Raw genomic sequence first — 17,416 nt, 5'->3', positions numbered from 1 at the left:
TTCGGTGAGGAAGGCAATGTCCGGTGATGTGGAGGTCAGCAGGTCCCAAAGTTTGATGGCGTGTTTGTGGATGGAGCGGGTGTTGAGTAGAATGCAGTTCAAGTGGTTGTTGGCAGGTCTGTCGAGGCGTTTTGAGGTGCAGGTGAAGTGGCAGGCTTGGCAGGTGAAGGGTCCTTTGGTGGTTTTGGGGGTGGACTGGAAGCATGTTGGGAAGCGTCCTGGGTTGAGGGCGAGGAGCTCCTCGGTGGTGTAGCGGTGTCCAGTGGTGTGGGAGGGCCGCGGGCCAGGGGTCCAGGCGCAGATGGGCTTACCTCTGGTGCGCTTCCGGTGCGCCAGCGGCGCAGCCGCGCAGCGACTGCCATTAAGAAGGGAGGAGGGAGGGAGAAGCAGCTGGGAGGCGGGAGGGGAAGGCGGATGGGGCGCGAGGGGGGTGGGGGCGCAGCGGCGGGAAGGCTGAGAGCGGCTCAAGGAGAGCCGGCAAGGGGAGCGCACAAGGGGCTAAAAAGGCACAAAATGCAAACGAAGGCAATAAGAGCACAAAATAACAGCACAAAATAGCAAGGCACAGTGAAACACGGCACACAATGAACGCAAGGCACAAATGCACAAGTCTAGAACGCTTACCAAAAGCCCACTAGACACCAGGGATGAGGCGCAGGCGGGTGCCTGCAGGTGGAGGAGGGCCTCGAACACGCGAACAGCAGCGTGGACGGGGGTCGGGGACACGGGCATAGCTAGGTGGTGCTGCGTGCGTAGGGGAGCGAGCTCCTGACCAAAGGCAGGTCAGAGGTCGCTCACCCTCGCCGCACAGCGACCGCCATTAAGAAGTGAGGAGGGAGGGAAGAGGGAGGGAGGAGCAGCTGGGAGGCGGGAGGGGAAAGCGGATGGGGCGCGAGGGGGGTGGGGGCGCAGCAGCGGGAAGGCTGAGAGCGGCTCAGGGAGAGCCGGCAAGGGGAGCGCACAAGGGGCGAAAAAGACACAAAAAGGCACAAAATGCAAACAAAGGCAATAAGAGCACAAAATAACAGCACAAAATAGCAAGGCACAGTGAAACACAGCACAATGAACGCAAGGCACAAATGCCAAGTCTAGAACGCTTACCAGAAGCCCACTAGACACCAGGGATGAGGTGCAGGCGGGTGCCTGCGGGTGGAGGAGGGCCTCGAACACGCGAACAGGCTGGTTTCTATGATTGGTTTTCTTCAGTACAACGTGCAGAAGAGCGCATTGCCACTGATTGGAACTAAAACCTGGACCTTCGTTTCTCTAGTCTACGTTCTCGCAAGCGGTATTCAATATTAAGTGCCAGGTCCATCAGATCTTGCAACGATACAACCGGGGTGGAGTGCACCAGTTCATCTTTTATTTTGTCTCGTAACCGTCGACCGAAAAGTGTCACAAATGTGCGTTCAACCCGTGTGGTTTCAGCTGCTAGTTGTTTGAAACGGTGATGTAAGTCAGGACATCCTGATTCCCTTGTTGTATCTCACATAACGCCTCTTCCGCAGCGGCTTCCAGTCCAGGGTGTTCGAACATTTGTTTGAAGGCTTGAAGAAAATCTGAATAGTTGGACAATAAAGATTCATTGGCAGCTACCAAGGGGGTTCCCATGCTAAGGCCGACCAGACAGGGAGCTTATCAAATAACCATCTTGGTCTTATCCTGGGTAAACTGAGAGGGTCGAAAAGCAAAATATACTTTTAAAGAGTCCAGAAACTCTTTTAATTTGTTAGGATCTCCAGAATAGCGTGGTGTAGAGGCCATCAATGGATCGAGACACCAGAGCTTGTCTTAGAGTGGTATTTTCGGCACGCAGTTGTAGTTCCTGTGCCTGTTGCTGTATGGTATGAAGCATAGACTTTGCTGTTTCCACTACATCTTCAGGTGGTCCTTCCATGGTTCCAGAGCAACGCAGAAATGTTTGGCGTTCAATCTGTCACGACTTGAACGCTTCTTACCGCAGTAATCCGCCAGTCTCTGCGCACCACCTGGTTTCTTGCCTTTTCTAGATTGACCAACGTAGGGGCGGCCCTTTCCAGTAGCCACAGTGCTGCTGATAATAAAACACCAAGCAGGCCGTAACCTATAGAAGGAGTTCTAGAGGGAGAAAAAAACCAGCAGGGAAAAACCTTTAATCAAGGAACTTCTGAAAAATAAGAAAAGAAAAAATATTGAGGCAGAAAAAGAACTGTAACAGAAACTGAAGTCAGGTAAAAAGGTAGAATCCAAATCACGGGATACAGGAGCGAGGAGCACTACCAGAACGGAAGTGTTTGCAACGCAAGGAACCAAAGACAAACTGTGCTTATATACAGGCAAGACAGGAAGTGACATACAGGAAGTAATGAAAGACACCGTCTCGGATTGGGAAGAGCCACATAAAGGTAAATGGAAAAATAACCATAGCATAAGATAGTAAGCAAAGCATGCAGGGCAAGAATACAGACTTCTGGGAAAGAGAAAATATGGCCAAAGAAGAAACAAAAAGAAAAAAGGGAAAAGGAAGAAAGAAAAGAAGAAAAACAGCAACAAACAGGTAAGAAAAATGAAGGGGGCAAAAAGTGGATGCATCGAGAACCTGGGCCAAAAGATAAGATCTCAGGTCGCGCTGTAGCCTGAAAAACAGGTTGCGAACTGAAAAGCGGCCCGCAGCAGAAACGGCTGTCCGGGACGCGGAGCGCTGATCTGACTGCAGCCCGCAAATGGGGTGCTGCCGGTCTGTGCGGCGTCACACAAATGTATTTCTACCAACTTTTTGTCATCGACTTGTTAGCTGATCTCTTTTGCCTATGGACAGGGGGCCAGATTTATCAAACTTTGATGCAGTGCAACACAGCATGACAAGTTGCTGTGCTGCGTCGAAAAGAGAAGGTAAGATCGTGTGGGAATATGTAACTCCTTACCGGCGCAGTGTAATGCAAGGCAGCGAATTGCCCTGCCTTGTGTTACTCCAGATTTACCAAGCAATAGAGGGACACTCCAGGTGGCCTTGCATTGCATGGCAAATCAGACTTACGGGTTGTGTTGCTCTTGCAACACCCTTTGTAATGCAAGGGCAGTGCAAACCTTTGATAATCTGGGCCCAGGTCTGTATTTAGGCTTGTACTGCGTTTATTCCCCTGTTAAGTGCTCTGACGTCCCCAGGCTGTATAAAACTGAACAAATAAATAGAAAGTCCAAGCCAAGATTGAGGGTGAGTGGTAGATGTCAATCCTTGTTACAGCGCAGCGGTCGTGTTGTGTTTCCTGACGCCATTGCTGTTGCAGAGCTGGGATAAATGGAGGTGACACCAGGTGGGCTAGGAGGTGAACGCCAGTTGTGGTCCTGTGGACTATGTATCTTTGCAGTCTCTTCATTGTTGATGATTGTAGGCCCCCATAACACAATCAGAGAGGTTAAACATCTGAGGATGGTTGACTTGCTTTTCTCCCAGGACATCATCCCAGGCCCCAGACGGAGCTAGTCCCGGTCTCAGGGATGGCGACTTGTTGAGCTAACTCGCAATGGGTGAGAACCTGCTGATGAATATGGTGTCACTGTACAAACCACAGCAAAGGCAAGAACTTGAAGTAGCTCCACAGGCCTTCTTCCTCCAACTCACCGACTGTCTATACTTTTATGGTGCAATTTGTATGTTCACAGCGGTGTTTGAAGGAACTTAAAAATGTACATGTTTTAATTTTTTTTATTTATCCTTCAGATTTTGCAAACCTCAAGGTTCCTATAGCCTTCATCAATTGATTTAAATAACATTCACAAACATGAGAATATCTTTGGATGTCTGTAGGTCTCTGGAGAATGGGTTACAGAAAGCACTGCCCATCCAGGTGGTTTCATTGACCCCTAGGCTCACTTGGGCCACTTGGGTCGCTGGGTTTAACTTGACATATATTAGCTTCCGGATACAGTTCCATGCATTACATCCAGGAGGGAACCCATGTTTTTGCAGATTCCCATCTCTCTGATCAAACTCACCATCAGGGTGCCCTCTAGACAGATAAAGGTGTTGCTCAAATGTTCTTTGCTCCAGACAGCTGAGGTGCCACCAGGAAGTAGACGTTCACAGTCAGTGGTCATCACGCAGGGCTGTTAATAAATCAGACGTCTGGTTCTGAAAGCAGTTTTTCTGGCTCTGAAAACCTTTCCCCCTTTATCACTAGGTTTTCAATTTGTCAGCCAACACGACCATTGTTTCGTATAAATAGCAAGAGATCCACTCTTCACCTCTATGCATGTTATCCGTAGAGATGTAAAAAAATTCTGAAGTAGGGAAGGCTCCATTCTGCCACTCACTTAAAAGATGGATAGATTTGGAACGCCAACCAGACCCTCAGCAGATTGTGTAAATGTTCCTTCACTTTTGATGTGCAACAAAGAACTGGTGAGCTGAGTGTCCTTCTACAGAAGACAAGAGTCTCATGTAACAACTTGAGCTGCGTCCTGTGTGTTACCCCAGCGGGTTGGATTAGACACCACCACCCTGATCCGCACTTGTTTGTGTGGTTTGTGTATGCCTTCTCCCTTGTGATTCACAAGTGTTGATGCAGCTTTCTCTGGTTGCCTAGTAAAGGAAGCCTTTCTGTGTCCTTTCTTTGCTCTGATGTTCACGTTGTCCTCCTCTCTGAGACGAAGTCCAAGTTCTCCACCATTCCCCAAAGTCAGTTTTCCTGAGCACATGTTCTTCAGGCAGCTGCCTCTAGACATCCACTCCTTTTTGGAGGAGACCAATGCAGGTGGCCAGTTAGGCTTCTCTAGAGAGCAGTTGGGGACTATCCAGTGGGCACTGGAAAGGGATAATCTAGTGTCCTGCCTACTGGCACAGTATTTCTTCTCTGCTAGAAATCGGTGGTTGTTGCGTTCAGATTGACTACTGTACACTGTATTTTCCAGAGGACTGTAAGTTGTGTGTCAAAGTGTGGGGGGTACTCCTGCTGCAGCAAGAATACATATTCATACTTTGCCAATGCAGACCCCAGGGGCTCCGAAAGACACTTTCCAGCTTAGATGATCTTTAATGAAGCTACTTAGTTGTTCCACACATCTGGGACCTCTCACGTTTCTACACATCTAGGAGCTCCAGCATTTCCCACATCTAGGAGCTCGCAAGTTTCCACACGTTTAGGAGTTGTCACGTTTCAACACATCTAGGAGCTCTCAAGTTTCCACCCATGAGTCAGCTCTTAAGATTCCACCTATCTATCAGCTCTCATATTTCCACACATCTAGGAGCTCTATCCTTTCCATGCATCTAGTACACTTCTAGCAGCTATCAAGTTTGCACACATCTAGCAGCTCTCACGTTTCCACACACATAGGAGCTCCCAAGGTTCCACACACCTAGCAGCTCTCAAGTTTCCACATATCTACAGCTCTCAAGGTTCCACACATCTAGGAGCTCTCAAGATTCCACACATCTAGGAGCTATCAAGATTCCACACATCTAGGAGCTATCAAGATTCCACACATCTAGGAGCTATCAAGATTCCACATATCTAGGCACCCTCAAGATTCTACACATCTAACAGCTCTCAAATTTCCAACCATCCAGGAGCTCTCAAGTTTCCATGCATCTAGTACACTTCTAGCAGCTATCAAGTTTGCACACATCTAGCAGCTCTCACGTTTCCACACACATAGGAGCTCCCAAGGTTCCACACATCTAGCAGCTCTCAAGTTTCCACACACCTAGGAGCTCCCAAGTTTCCACACATCTAGCAACTCTTAAGGTTCCACACACCTAGCAGCTCTCAAGTTTCCACACATCTAACAGCTCTCAAGTTTCCACACACCTAGCAGCTCTCAATTTTCCACACACCTAGCAGCTCTCAAGTTTCCACACATCTAGCAGCTCTCAAGTTTCCACACATCTAGGAGCTCTCAAGATTCCACACATTTAGGAGCTCTCAGATTTCCATACATCTAGGAGCTTTAAAGATTCCACTCATCTAGCAGCCCTCACGTTTTCACACATTTTGTAGCTCTCAAGTTTGCACACATCTAGGAGCGCTCACGTTTCCACACATCTAAGAGCTCTCAAGATTCCACACATCTAGACGCTCTCAAGATTCCACATGTCTAACAGCTCTCAAGTTTCAACACATTTAGGAGCTCTCACATTTCCATACATCTAGTACACATCTAGCAGCTCTCAAGTTTCCACACATATGTAGCTCTCAAGTTTGCACACATCTAGCATCTCTTAAGTTTCCACACACCTAGGAGCTCTCAAGTATACACACATCTAACAGCTCTCAAGATTCCACACACCTAGCCGCTCTCAAGGTTCCACATATCTAGCAGCTTTCAGGTTTTCACACATCTGGGCGCTCTCAAGATTACACACATTTAGAAGCTCTCAAGATTTCACTCATCCAGCAGCTCTCAAGATTCCACTCATCTAGCAGCTCTCAAGTTTCCACAAATTTTTTTGCTCTCAGGTTTGCACACATCTAGCAGTTCTCACATTTCCACACATCTAGCAGCTCTTAAGATTCCACACATCTAGGAGCTCTCAAGATTCCACACATCAAGAAGCTCTCAAGTTTCCACACATCTAGAAGCTCTAATGTTTCCACACATCTAGAAGCTCTAATGTTTCCACACATCTAGAAGCTCTCAAGATTCCACTCATCCAGCAGCTCTAAAGATTCCACGCATCTAGCAGCTCTCATGTTTCCACACATCTAGGAGCTCTCAAGTTTCCACACATCTAGTTTACATCGAGCACCTCTCAAGTTTCACACATCTAGCAGCTCTCAGGTTTGCACATGTCTAGCAGCTCTCAAATTTCCACACATCTAGCAGCTCTCAAGTTTTCACACATCTAGCAGCTCTCAAGTTTTCACACATTTAGCAGCTCTCACGGTTCCACTCATCGAGCAACTCTCAAGTTGCCACACATCTAGCAGCTCTCAAGTTGCCACACATCTAGCAGCTCTCAAGTCCCCACACATCTAGCAGCTCTCAAGTCCCCCACACTTCTAGCAGCTCTCAACCCTCCACACATCTAGCAGGTCTCAAGTTTCCACACATCTAGCAGCTCTCAAGATTCCACACATCTAGCAGCTCTCAAGTTGCCACACATCTAGCAGCTTTCAAGATTCCACAAATCTAGGAGGTCTTATGTGTCCACACATTTAGCAGCTCTCAAGGTTCCACACATCTAGCGGCTCTGAGGATTCCACACATCTAGGAGCTCTCACGTTTCCACATATCTAGGAGCTCCCAAGATTCCATTCATCTAGCAGCTCTCAAGTTTCCACACACCTAGCAGCTCTCAATTTTCCACACACCTTGCAGCTTTCAAGTTCCCACACACCTCGCAGCTCTCACGTTTCCATACATCTACGAGCTGTCAAGATGCCACACATCTAGAAGCTCTCAAGGTTTCACATATCTAGGCACTCTGAAGATTCCACACATCTAACTGCTCTGAAGTTTCCAGATATCTAGGACCTCTCAAGTTTCCACGCATCTAGTACATATCTAGCAGCTCTCAAGTTTCCTCACATATTGTAGCTCTCAAGTTTGCACACATCTAGCAGCTCTTACGTTTCCACACACCTAGGAGCTCTCAGGTTTCCACACATCTAGCAGCTCTCAAGATTCCACGCACCTAGCAGGTCTCAAGTTTCCTCACATCTAGCAGCTTTCAAGGTTCCACACATCTAGCAGCTCTCAAGTGTCCACACACCTACCAGCTCTGAAGGTTCCACACATCTAGCAGCTCTTAGGAGCCCCAGGTCCATGCCTGAGGAATTAATCTTTGTCCAGGTTTTTTCTATGGATTCTGTACCTTGTATCCTACATGAAATGTGGGAACATTTTGATATACGTCCTGTTTTGCAAGCATTGTTTTTAAACTCCCCTTTGTGTGCACTAAAGACTCATCTCGTCCAGGCGTGTCCGCCTTGTGCATTTTCATTAAAGTTGTCCCAGTCCTATGGGCTCAAGCACTAGGATCATAAACATTGCAACGGTGAGTAACTTACTCCATGAAGGAAGAAGGTGCCCGGTTGGAGTTTGCTCCTACAATGACGTGTATCTGGTGGAAGGATATCACAAATGCTGGAGTGTGAGGGTGGGAAGGAATGCTGTTTTGTAATATATGTAATCCTGTGAATAGCAATGTGGCAGTGCGTGTCCTGTGAGAGGGAGTTATAGATTATAGGCAATGAATGGCATTTACAAGGTGATGGAATTTAAGAACAGTAATCTTGTGTGTTTTGGAGAAAAGTATAAAACACACTTTTATAAGAAAGCATATTCCAATTTTAATACTTTTTCTTATAGATTGCTCTGCACAACCAGTCAAGCAAAAAAGAACTGTTTCTCTGCATAATTTCTTTCTGGCTAATCTTATGTTGTACCTTTTCAGGTAGTGAAGGTGGGAATCGTAGAACAATCATTCAGTGCTTCAGGTATTTCTGATCAGAACTCTCTATTTCACTTAGAAACTGATCACACTAAATCTCTCTGTTGCGACAATACTTGTCCTGTAGTTAAGAGCCTGAGCCTATCATGTGGACTCCACTGCTGCCCTCTGTACATTTGTCCCTTGAGACGGTTGTTGTGAGAATAATCTAGGTGGTCCTTGACTGCACTAGTAAATCAAAGCACGGGTACGTGAGGATGCTTCTCTCCATTGTTGACGCATGAGTGTGCTGTGTGCCTGGTGTACCCAAGTGCACCATCTCAGGACCTTACACCACTGTCTGACCCTCTTTTCTCTCCTGCCCCCCATTAGTGGATTCTGACGATGCCACTGTCTACAGTCCATTGCTTCTGAGTTCCACACCTACCTCAACAGGAGGGACAACTTACTCCAAGGAGGTCTTTGGCACGCCACCCCCTTCCCCTTCCGTGAGCAGTGGGCTCAGCACCGCAAGGTAAGACATTCTCTTGCTTAACTTAGTAATTAATTTCCTTCTGTTTATTTCTTGGTAATTTGTACTTAACAAAAAAGTAGAACAGAAACAGACTTAAGATTAAATGCATTCTTCAAAGATGTAATTGTCTTTAGTGTGCACAACAACAATCACTGCAACATTGATACAACGCCCATGACTGCAAATAACTTTTCAGCATTGTAAAAGAACTCTCCAACCCTAACGCCACCGTCAACGACATCACCCCCTCCCAAGATCTTTGCGATGCCCTAGCAACCGCCTTCCACTAAAAAAATCACGGACATCCACGACAGCTTCAACTCCCCTCACACTCCGGACACTCCTACCCCACCCACCACAAACTCCACCTGACTGACCTCCTGGACCAACATCAGCGACGACGATACCCGCAAGACCATGAACTCCATCCACTCCGGATCGCCATCAGACCCCTGCCCACACCACATCTTCAACAAAGCAGACACAGCCATCGCACCACACCTATGGAAAGCCATCAACATCTCCTTCGAAACTGCAAGATTCCCGGAAAGCTGGAAACACGCCTAAATCAACGCCCTTCTCAAGAAACCGAAGGCGGACCCCAAGGACCTGAAAAACTTCCGGCCCATCTCTCTGCTCCCTTTCCCGGCGAAGGTCATCGAGAAAATCGTCAACACTCAGCTCACTCGATATCTCGAAGACAACAACATCCTCGACCCCTCCCAGTCCGGCTTCAGATGCAACCACAGCACCAAAACCACCCTCCTCGCCGCCACAGACGACATCAGAAGCCACCTCGACAATGGAGAAACATCAGCCCTCATCCTCCTAGACCTATCAGCCGCCTTTGACACCGTCTGTCACCACACCCTAAAATCCCGCCTCCACGCAGCAGGAATTCAGGACCAAGCCCTCGAATGGACCACATCCTTCCTCACCGACAGAACCCAAAGAGTCCGCCTCCCCCCCTACCAATCCAAAGCCTTCAACATCATCTGCGGCGTACCACAGGGCTCATCCCTCAGCCCGACGCTGTTCAACATCTACATGGCCCCCTTCGCACAAGTGGCCCGCCAGCACAACCTCAACATCATCTCCTACGCTGACGACACCCAACTCATCCTCTCCCTCACCAAGGACCCGCACACCGCCAAAACCAACCTCCACGAGGGACTAAAAGCCATCGCCGACTGGATGAGAGACAGCCGGCTAAAACTGAACTCGGACAAAACAGAGGTCCTCATCCTCGGGCGCACCCCCTCCGCCTGGGACAACTCATGGTGGCCGTCCACGCTGGGTCCACCACCGACACCCACCGACAGCGCACGAAACCTCGGCTTCACCCTCGACTCCTCACTCTCCATCTCCTCCTCCTGCTACAACACCCTCTGCATGCTTCACAGAGTTTACAAATGGATCCCATCAGAAACAAGAAAAACAGTAACCCAGGCCCTCGTCAGCAGCAGACTGGACTACGGCAACGCCCTCTACACCGGTATCTCATCCAAACTCCTCCAACGCATCCAAAACGCCTCCGCCGGACTCATCCTCAACATCCCTCGCCACTACCACATCACCCCCCACCTAAGAGACCTTCACTGGCTCCCCGTCAACAAGAGGATCACCTTCAAGCTCCTCACCCACGCACACAAGGCACTCCACAACACCGGACCATCATACCTGAACAACAGACTCAGCTTCTACACCCCCACCCGACATCTCCACTCCGCCAACCTCGCCCTCGCCTCCATCCCCCCACATCCGACGCAAATCTTCCGGCGGCAGATCATTCTCGTACCTCGCCGCCAAGACCTGGAACACCCTCCTGCCGGATCTACGACAGACCCACGACCTTCTTTCCTTCAGAAAACTCCTCAAGACTTGGCTCTTCGAGCAGTAGCAGCACCTCCCCTGCCCCTGCCCCCCCCCCCCCCCCCCCCGCAGCGCCTTGAAACCCTCACAGGCATGTAGCACGCTTTACAAATTGTCTGATTGATTGATAAACATTTTTAAAAAAGTATCCGCCTAAAAGCCAATTTACATTCAAAATTAAACATTACAATGATGTCATTATTTATAGAAGAAATTGTATTTACATTTAAGAGGAAATTATTTCCTATTACCGCTTGTGAATTAGACTCATTTATTTGTGTTCTGACAATAAAATTCCCCCAAAAATGAGAAGTCACTTATTTCATTCTTTTGAGTCAGTATATCATTAAAAATCCCCAGATATTTACTGAAGAAACTTTAATGGTAAGATATGGGTTTCTTTAGTTATAAGACATTAACAAAAAGTGCAAAGAATCAGAGCATCTGTTAATACCATCAGTCGAGGTGTGAATGTGTGAAAACTGTGTCAAATAAAATATCTCAAGAACAGAAATCCTCAATCTGATAGAGACTTCTGCTTGGCGTCGTCAGCATCGTTGGAGCCGTCTCTGATGTCACGGTCTTCTATATAGTCACCACCCCGGCGCGCGTACGTCAGTTCTTTTCCTTCCGCGCCGGTTAAGCGCAGATCCAGAAAGAGCTACCCTTTTTCTTCGACGTTCATCGAGGCTTTTTTATTGATTGCTTGAGATGTCTTTGAGAAAGACAGGATTCAAGCCGTGTGGTGCATGTTATCGGACCATGTTGGTCACGGATCCGCACACAGTGTGTCTCTGGTGTCTCGAAAAGCACCACTATTCAACATCATGTTCTGACTGTCGGGCCATGGCTCCGAAGGCCTTGAGAGAGAGATCCCTCAAACTTCTGGCAGCCTGACAGCCCTCTTCGGTCGGCGCAACTCCGAGGAGGTCACAGTCCCAAAGTAGGAGGATGTCACGGCACCGCTCCCGGAGCCCCAAGTCCTCTTCCTCGCATTCAAGGTCATCGGGGCACTGAGGTAAGAGGCACAAAAAGAAGAAGAAGTCCAAGCGGACTTAGACTTCGACATGCCCATCGGCGGTCGAGGCATCTAGGGAACGATGACGTTCAGAGTGCGGTTCCGCAGAGCCGTCGCCAGGGCCGACTCTGCGTCTTCCCCTCTGATGGAGGATCATTTGGCTTTGCTCTGCGAGGAAGAAACATCTCTCTTGGCCAAGGGAGCTATAGAAATGGTCCTGATGTCAGAAGTAGGCAGTGGTTGTTATCCCCGCTACTTTCTGATTTCCAAAAAGAACAAGGGCCTTCGCCTAAACTTGAATTTAAGGGACGTCAATCTCTTCCTCAAGAAGGAGAACTTCAAGACGCTCACTCTTGCGCAGGTCTTGTCTGCCCTAGACCAAGGAGACTGGATGGTAGCGTTGGACTTCCAGGATGCATATTTTCATATCCCCATCCTGCCAACCCACAGGCGTTACCTGCGGTTCAAGGTGGGCCACAAGCACTTTCAGTTTACCGTGCTCCCGTTCGGTCTCACCAGCTCCCCTTGGGTGTTCACAAAGGTGATGGCGGTGGTGGCAGCTCACCTCCGCAGGTCGGGGATTTCAGTCTTCCCCTACCTGGACGATTGGTTGTGGAAGGCTCCGACGCCCCAGGCTCACGTCACCCACCTCCAGACGACGGCGAACCTCCTGCACTTCACTATAAATGTGCCGAAGTCACACCTGACTCCCTCTCAGAAGCTCCCTTTCATCTGAGCTGTTCTGGACACAGTGCAGTATCGGGCCCATCCTCCCAAGCAGCGAGTCCAGGATATTCAGGTTATGATACCGATGTTTCGGCCTCTGTCCTGGATTTCAGTGAGACAGACTCTGAGGCTGTTGGGACTCATGGCTTCCTACATCCTATTGGTCAAACATGCCAAATGGCATATGAGAGCTTTGCAGTGGGACCTGAAGTTCCAATGGGCACAGTATCAGGGGAATCTTACCTATGGAGGGAACTACAAACGATCTACAGTGGTAGTTAATGAACTGCGATTGGGTCAAAGGCAGACTCCTCTCCCTTCCCCTATCAGATCTCACAGTAGTGACGGATGCATCACTTCTGGGATGGGGCGGCCATCTGGGAGAGGTCGCGATCAGGGGCCTCTGGTCTCCGGCAGAATTCGGGCTCTATATCAATTTATTGTAACTCCGGGCGATCTGGCTAGCTTTAAAGGCATTTCTTCCTGTTGTGAAAGGGAAGATAGTGCAGGTGTTCACGGACAACACCACCGCAATGTGGTACTGCAACAAGCAGGGCGGCGTGAGGTCGTGGACCCTTTGTCAAGAGGCTCTGCGTCTCTGGACATGGCTGGAACAGCAGGGCATTCCCATGGTGGTTCAGCACCTGGCAGGTTCTATGAACGTCAGGGCGGACAAACTCAGCTGGAAATGCTTAGCGGATCACAAATGGTGTTTCTACTCGGAGGTGGCGCAAGGACTCTTTCCACAGTGGGGAGAGCCTTGGTTAGATCTGTTTGCCTCCGTAGAGAACGTTCAATGTCAGCAGTATTGCGCGTTGGAGTTTCCAAGGCAGCTATCGCTAAGCAACCCTTTTCGTCGCGAGTGGAGTTCAGGCTTCCTGTACGCCTTTCTGCCCATACCACTTCTGCCCAGAGTTCTTAAGAAAATCAAGAACGACCGGGCACAAGTAATCCTAGTGGCTCTGGATTGGGCACGAAGAGTCTGGTATCCAGAGATTCTCAAATTGAGCATCAGTCCTCCACTCAGACTGCTTCTTCCGGAGGATCTTCTGTCGCAGCAGCAGGGGAAGGTTCTCCACCCGAACCTGTCAACACTGCGCCTTCATGCGTGGAGATTGAGCGGCTGTGGTTGAAGGCTTTTCACCTTCCTCCTCCCGAAGTCTGTAGAGTTATTTTGGCAGCCAGGCGCCCCGCCACTAAAACGGTATACGCCTGCCGTTGGAAACGTTTTGTATACTATTGTGCAGAAAGAGCTATTGATCCTCTTTCTGATATCCTTCTCTTTATACTACTCCTCGCCCAGCAGGGTTCTGCCTTGGGGAGTCTCAAGGGCTTCTGCCTTATCGGCATTCCTTTGACTGCCTGATCAGCCTTCACTGTTCAAATCTCCCATTGTACATAGATTCCTCAAAGGGCTTGTATGTATGTTTCCCCCGCGCCCTTTATTATGCCCCAATGGGACTTAAATCTCGTCCTCCCATTTCTTATGTGTGCTCCCTTCGAGCCTTTATACAACTGTCGCCACCAGCTGCTCACCTCAAGACAACCTTCTTAGTGGCAATAACATCTGCCAGGAGGGTGAGTGAGATGCAAGCCCTGTCATCAAAGCCACTGTATGTCACTATCCAGCCAGACAAGGTGGTTCTCAAAACTCACGCCTCTTTCGTCCCCACGGTGGTGAGCCCATGTCATCTGGGTCAGAACATCACACATCACCTTGCCTACCTTCTTTGCTCCACCGCATCCCTCTAAAGAAGAGCAGCGTCTCCATCAGCTGCACCCAAAAAGACTGTTATCATTCTACCTTCACCGCACAAAAGGGCTCCGGGTGGACGACCAACTCTTTGTGGGGTACGTTGGAGCAAAGAAGGGTCTGGCAGTCCAGAACCGATCCATTACACTCCGGGTCATTCTCTGTATAACAATTTGCTATGCTTTGGCTAAGAAGCAGTCTCCAGAGGGCTCACTCTACCAGAGGGAAAGTTGCCACCACTGCGTTGGCTCGAGACGTGCCAGTACTTGACATCTGCCAAGCCGCAACATGGGCTTCCTTGCACACGTTTGCAAGACACTACTGCCTGGATAGCCAGGTGAGGGGGGTGGGGCATTTTGCCTGCTCGGTCCTACAGGACTTCCTGGTGTAAAGTATATTCTCGCAACCCACCCCTAGGAGTTATAGCATGGGTATCTATTCTAAGGTAAGGAATCTGCAACTAGAAGTCTCTATCAGATGAAGAAGTTACTTACCTTCCGTAACGAATTATCTGGTAGAGACTATCTAACTGCACATTCCTTATACCCACCCAGGGATATATACATTATGTGCTAAATGATTTTTTTCCCTTTCTCAAGGGCATGTTTTTGCACTCAAGCAATCAAGAAAGAAAAGTAAATAATTGTTGGTTCTTCTATGACTCTGTGCTTCTGACGTGGGAAGTTGTGGAAAAGAACTGACTGACGCGCACCGGGGTGGTGCCTATATAGAAGACCGTGACATCACAGACAGCTCCAACGACGCTGATGACGCCACCCGGACGACGCATGCGGATCCTAATGATGCCACCGGACGGTGCGCACAGAGTACTGTTCAGCAGAAAAATCCGGATTCGAAGCTGACGCCAGGGAATTCAAAGGTAAGGAATCTGCAGCTAGATAGAGTCTCTACCAGATAATATGTTACCGAAGGTAAGTAACTTGTTCTTCTAGGCCCAGCACGTCACCTAAAAGTCCTGGGTACGGTCTGTCCATCCCCTGTCTGTTGTGGTGAGAGTGTGCCGCTCAGAGCATAGTGCGAAACCTTGTGCTGCTACTGGACGTTGACCTCTGGCTGAAATCACAAGTAGGAGCAGTAGTCAAAGCATCCTTTCATCAAATAAACCTAAGAAAAAGCCTCCCATTCTTTCCTACTCAACGACAGCACATGGTAGTGGGAGCAGTAGGTAACTCAAGATTGGGCCATGGGAACGCTCTGTACTGCGGACTTTTAGCTTCCCAGATCAAAGGGATGCAGGAACTACAAAAGGCTGCCGGGAGGCTGATCTTTGGTTTTAAAAAGATAATAAGTAGATTTCAAACTGAAAAACATCTACCCCGGCTCCCATTGAAGGCAGATTCACATTTAAGATTGTCTGCCTCATGTACAAATGCAGGGAAGCAAAAAGACCAAATTCCTGCACAAGAACATATAGCCCGCTCCTCTGGAGACTGCCTAAGATCAGCAGAAGACCGTCTCCTGGTCATCTCCACAACCAGAAGCAAACACAGAGATGACCAACAATACTCTGCATTAGTCCCTGCCTCAGAACACCTCACTCGACAAGTTCACTGTACCAAATCACTGATGCAGTTCAGAATGGCCAAACCCGTCTAATGTCTAAAGCACCTTGAGACCCTCACGGGAGTTTTGCTCCACTTTATAAATCCTGATTGATTGATAGTGTCCAGTTCCTGTTGTATCTAATTTGTCTTCAATGTACGTTGTTCAATAAGTCTCATGACACCTATTAAACAGGATCAATGCCACACAACCGCAGGTGGACAGGGCCTGACCACAGTAGCCACTCTGACCTGTCCTCCTACGTGAAAACTGCTTGCCTCGCTTAGACCCGGCTCACTCAGAGTAACTAAATGTATGTATGTATGTATGCATGTATGTATCTACATATGTATGTATGCTTGTATGTACGTATGCCTGTATGTATGTATGCATACAATAGTTCAATACCTCAAACCTAGCTAGAAGGCAGGGGAGCGCTGTACGTCACCAAAGACAAGCGTAACTTAGGTGAGTAATAGCAGAGGAAGGTGAGCTGTGGATGGTTCAGATGTGATGTTATATTCTTTAGAGAGGCGTCTTCAACACTTTCCTAAACTGAAGCAGTGCAGGGGCGCTCCTGTCGGATAGTAATGTTGTTACAGATCCTGCGTGCATAGATAAAAAAGACCTGGTGAATTGTTTTTTACATTTCTTCGTCTGCAGTCTGATGGTGTCCTGACTGTGGTTGTTCAAAGAATCACCAGAGACTGCAAGATTGTCTTGAAGATCATTGGGGGTGTTTGCCATGATGCCTTTGTAGATAGTGTGGCTAGTTTTGAAGATAGTGAAGGCCGTCAAGAAGGATGAGTTGATATGATCATATTTCTTCAGGCCCTGGATGAAATGTGCTGCTGCAAGTAGGATGTCCCTCATGGGTGCAGTGTTCAGCCTGGGAGGCTATGAAGCAGGGCATTACCAACATCCACATGCAAACGTATGGGGACTTCAGCATCACTTCTGAAGTCACTTTGTGGAAGAAATGGTTTCACTTTCTTTAGAGGAGAGAGCTTGTACCAGGTTGGCATTGTGTTGTTTGGCAATGTGTTTCTATCCAAGGTGACTCCAAGTGACTTGGCATGCCGAGAGAGTTTGGGTTCAAAGCCATCAAGATGCTTGTGATTGAGCCAGGTTTGAACTGTATCTTGTTTGTTGTTTCTAGCAAATGTTGTAAATGGCCCTTTCTGCAGGGTTATCACCAAACGTGTTGCCTTTCTTCTCCTATTTTTCTGACCCTCTTTTTATTGCTTTTAGGACTCGGGGCACTTTACCACTGCTAATCAGTGCTGAAGTGCATGTGCTCTCTCCCCTACAACTTGGTATGATTGGCTTACACTTTTCTGGCTTATTTAATTTACCTGTAAGTCCATTGTAAAGGTCTATGCCATATACCCAGGTCCCGTTCATTAAATGCTACTAGTGGGCCTGCAGCACAGATTGTGCCACCCACGGAAATAGCCTTTCAAACCTGTCTCAGACCTGCCAGTGCAGGACCTGCATGCACAGTTTAGTGCCACATTGACTTCGGATTTCAAACAACTTGCAATGGCTTAAACTCCCTTTTTACCACACCTCAGTCACCCCTAAGGTAGGTCCTAG

General features: G+C 48.4%; 1 protein-coding gene across 2 annotated transcripts in view; it reads left to right on the top strand.

The window, feature by feature from the left end:
- The window catches only part of LOC138296905 (phosphofurin acidic cluster sorting protein 2-like), a 617,149-nt gene that overhangs the window by 531,349 nt on the left and 68,384 nt on the right, over positions 1 to 17,416 (top strand). For both annotated transcript variants that reach the window (XM_069236419.1, XM_069236418.1), the window contains exons 20-21: positions 8,378 to 8,420; positions 8,747 to 8,888. In XM_069236419.1, the coding sequence (XP_069092520.1) occupies positions 8,378 to 8,420; positions 8,747 to 8,888 (185 nt within the window). The remainder of the gene's footprint in view (positions 1 to 8,377; positions 8,421 to 8,746; positions 8,889 to 17,416) is intronic.

The sequence above is a fragment of the Pleurodeles waltl genome, chromosome 5, assembly GCF_031143425.1.
Source record: "Pleurodeles waltl isolate 20211129_DDA chromosome 5, aPleWal1.hap1.20221129, whole genome shotgun sequence".
In the NCBI taxonomy this organism is placed as follows: domain Eukaryota; kingdom Metazoa; phylum Chordata; class Amphibia; order Caudata; family Salamandridae; genus Pleurodeles; species Pleurodeles waltl.
This window is presented reverse-complemented; position numbering and strand designations above follow the sequence as displayed.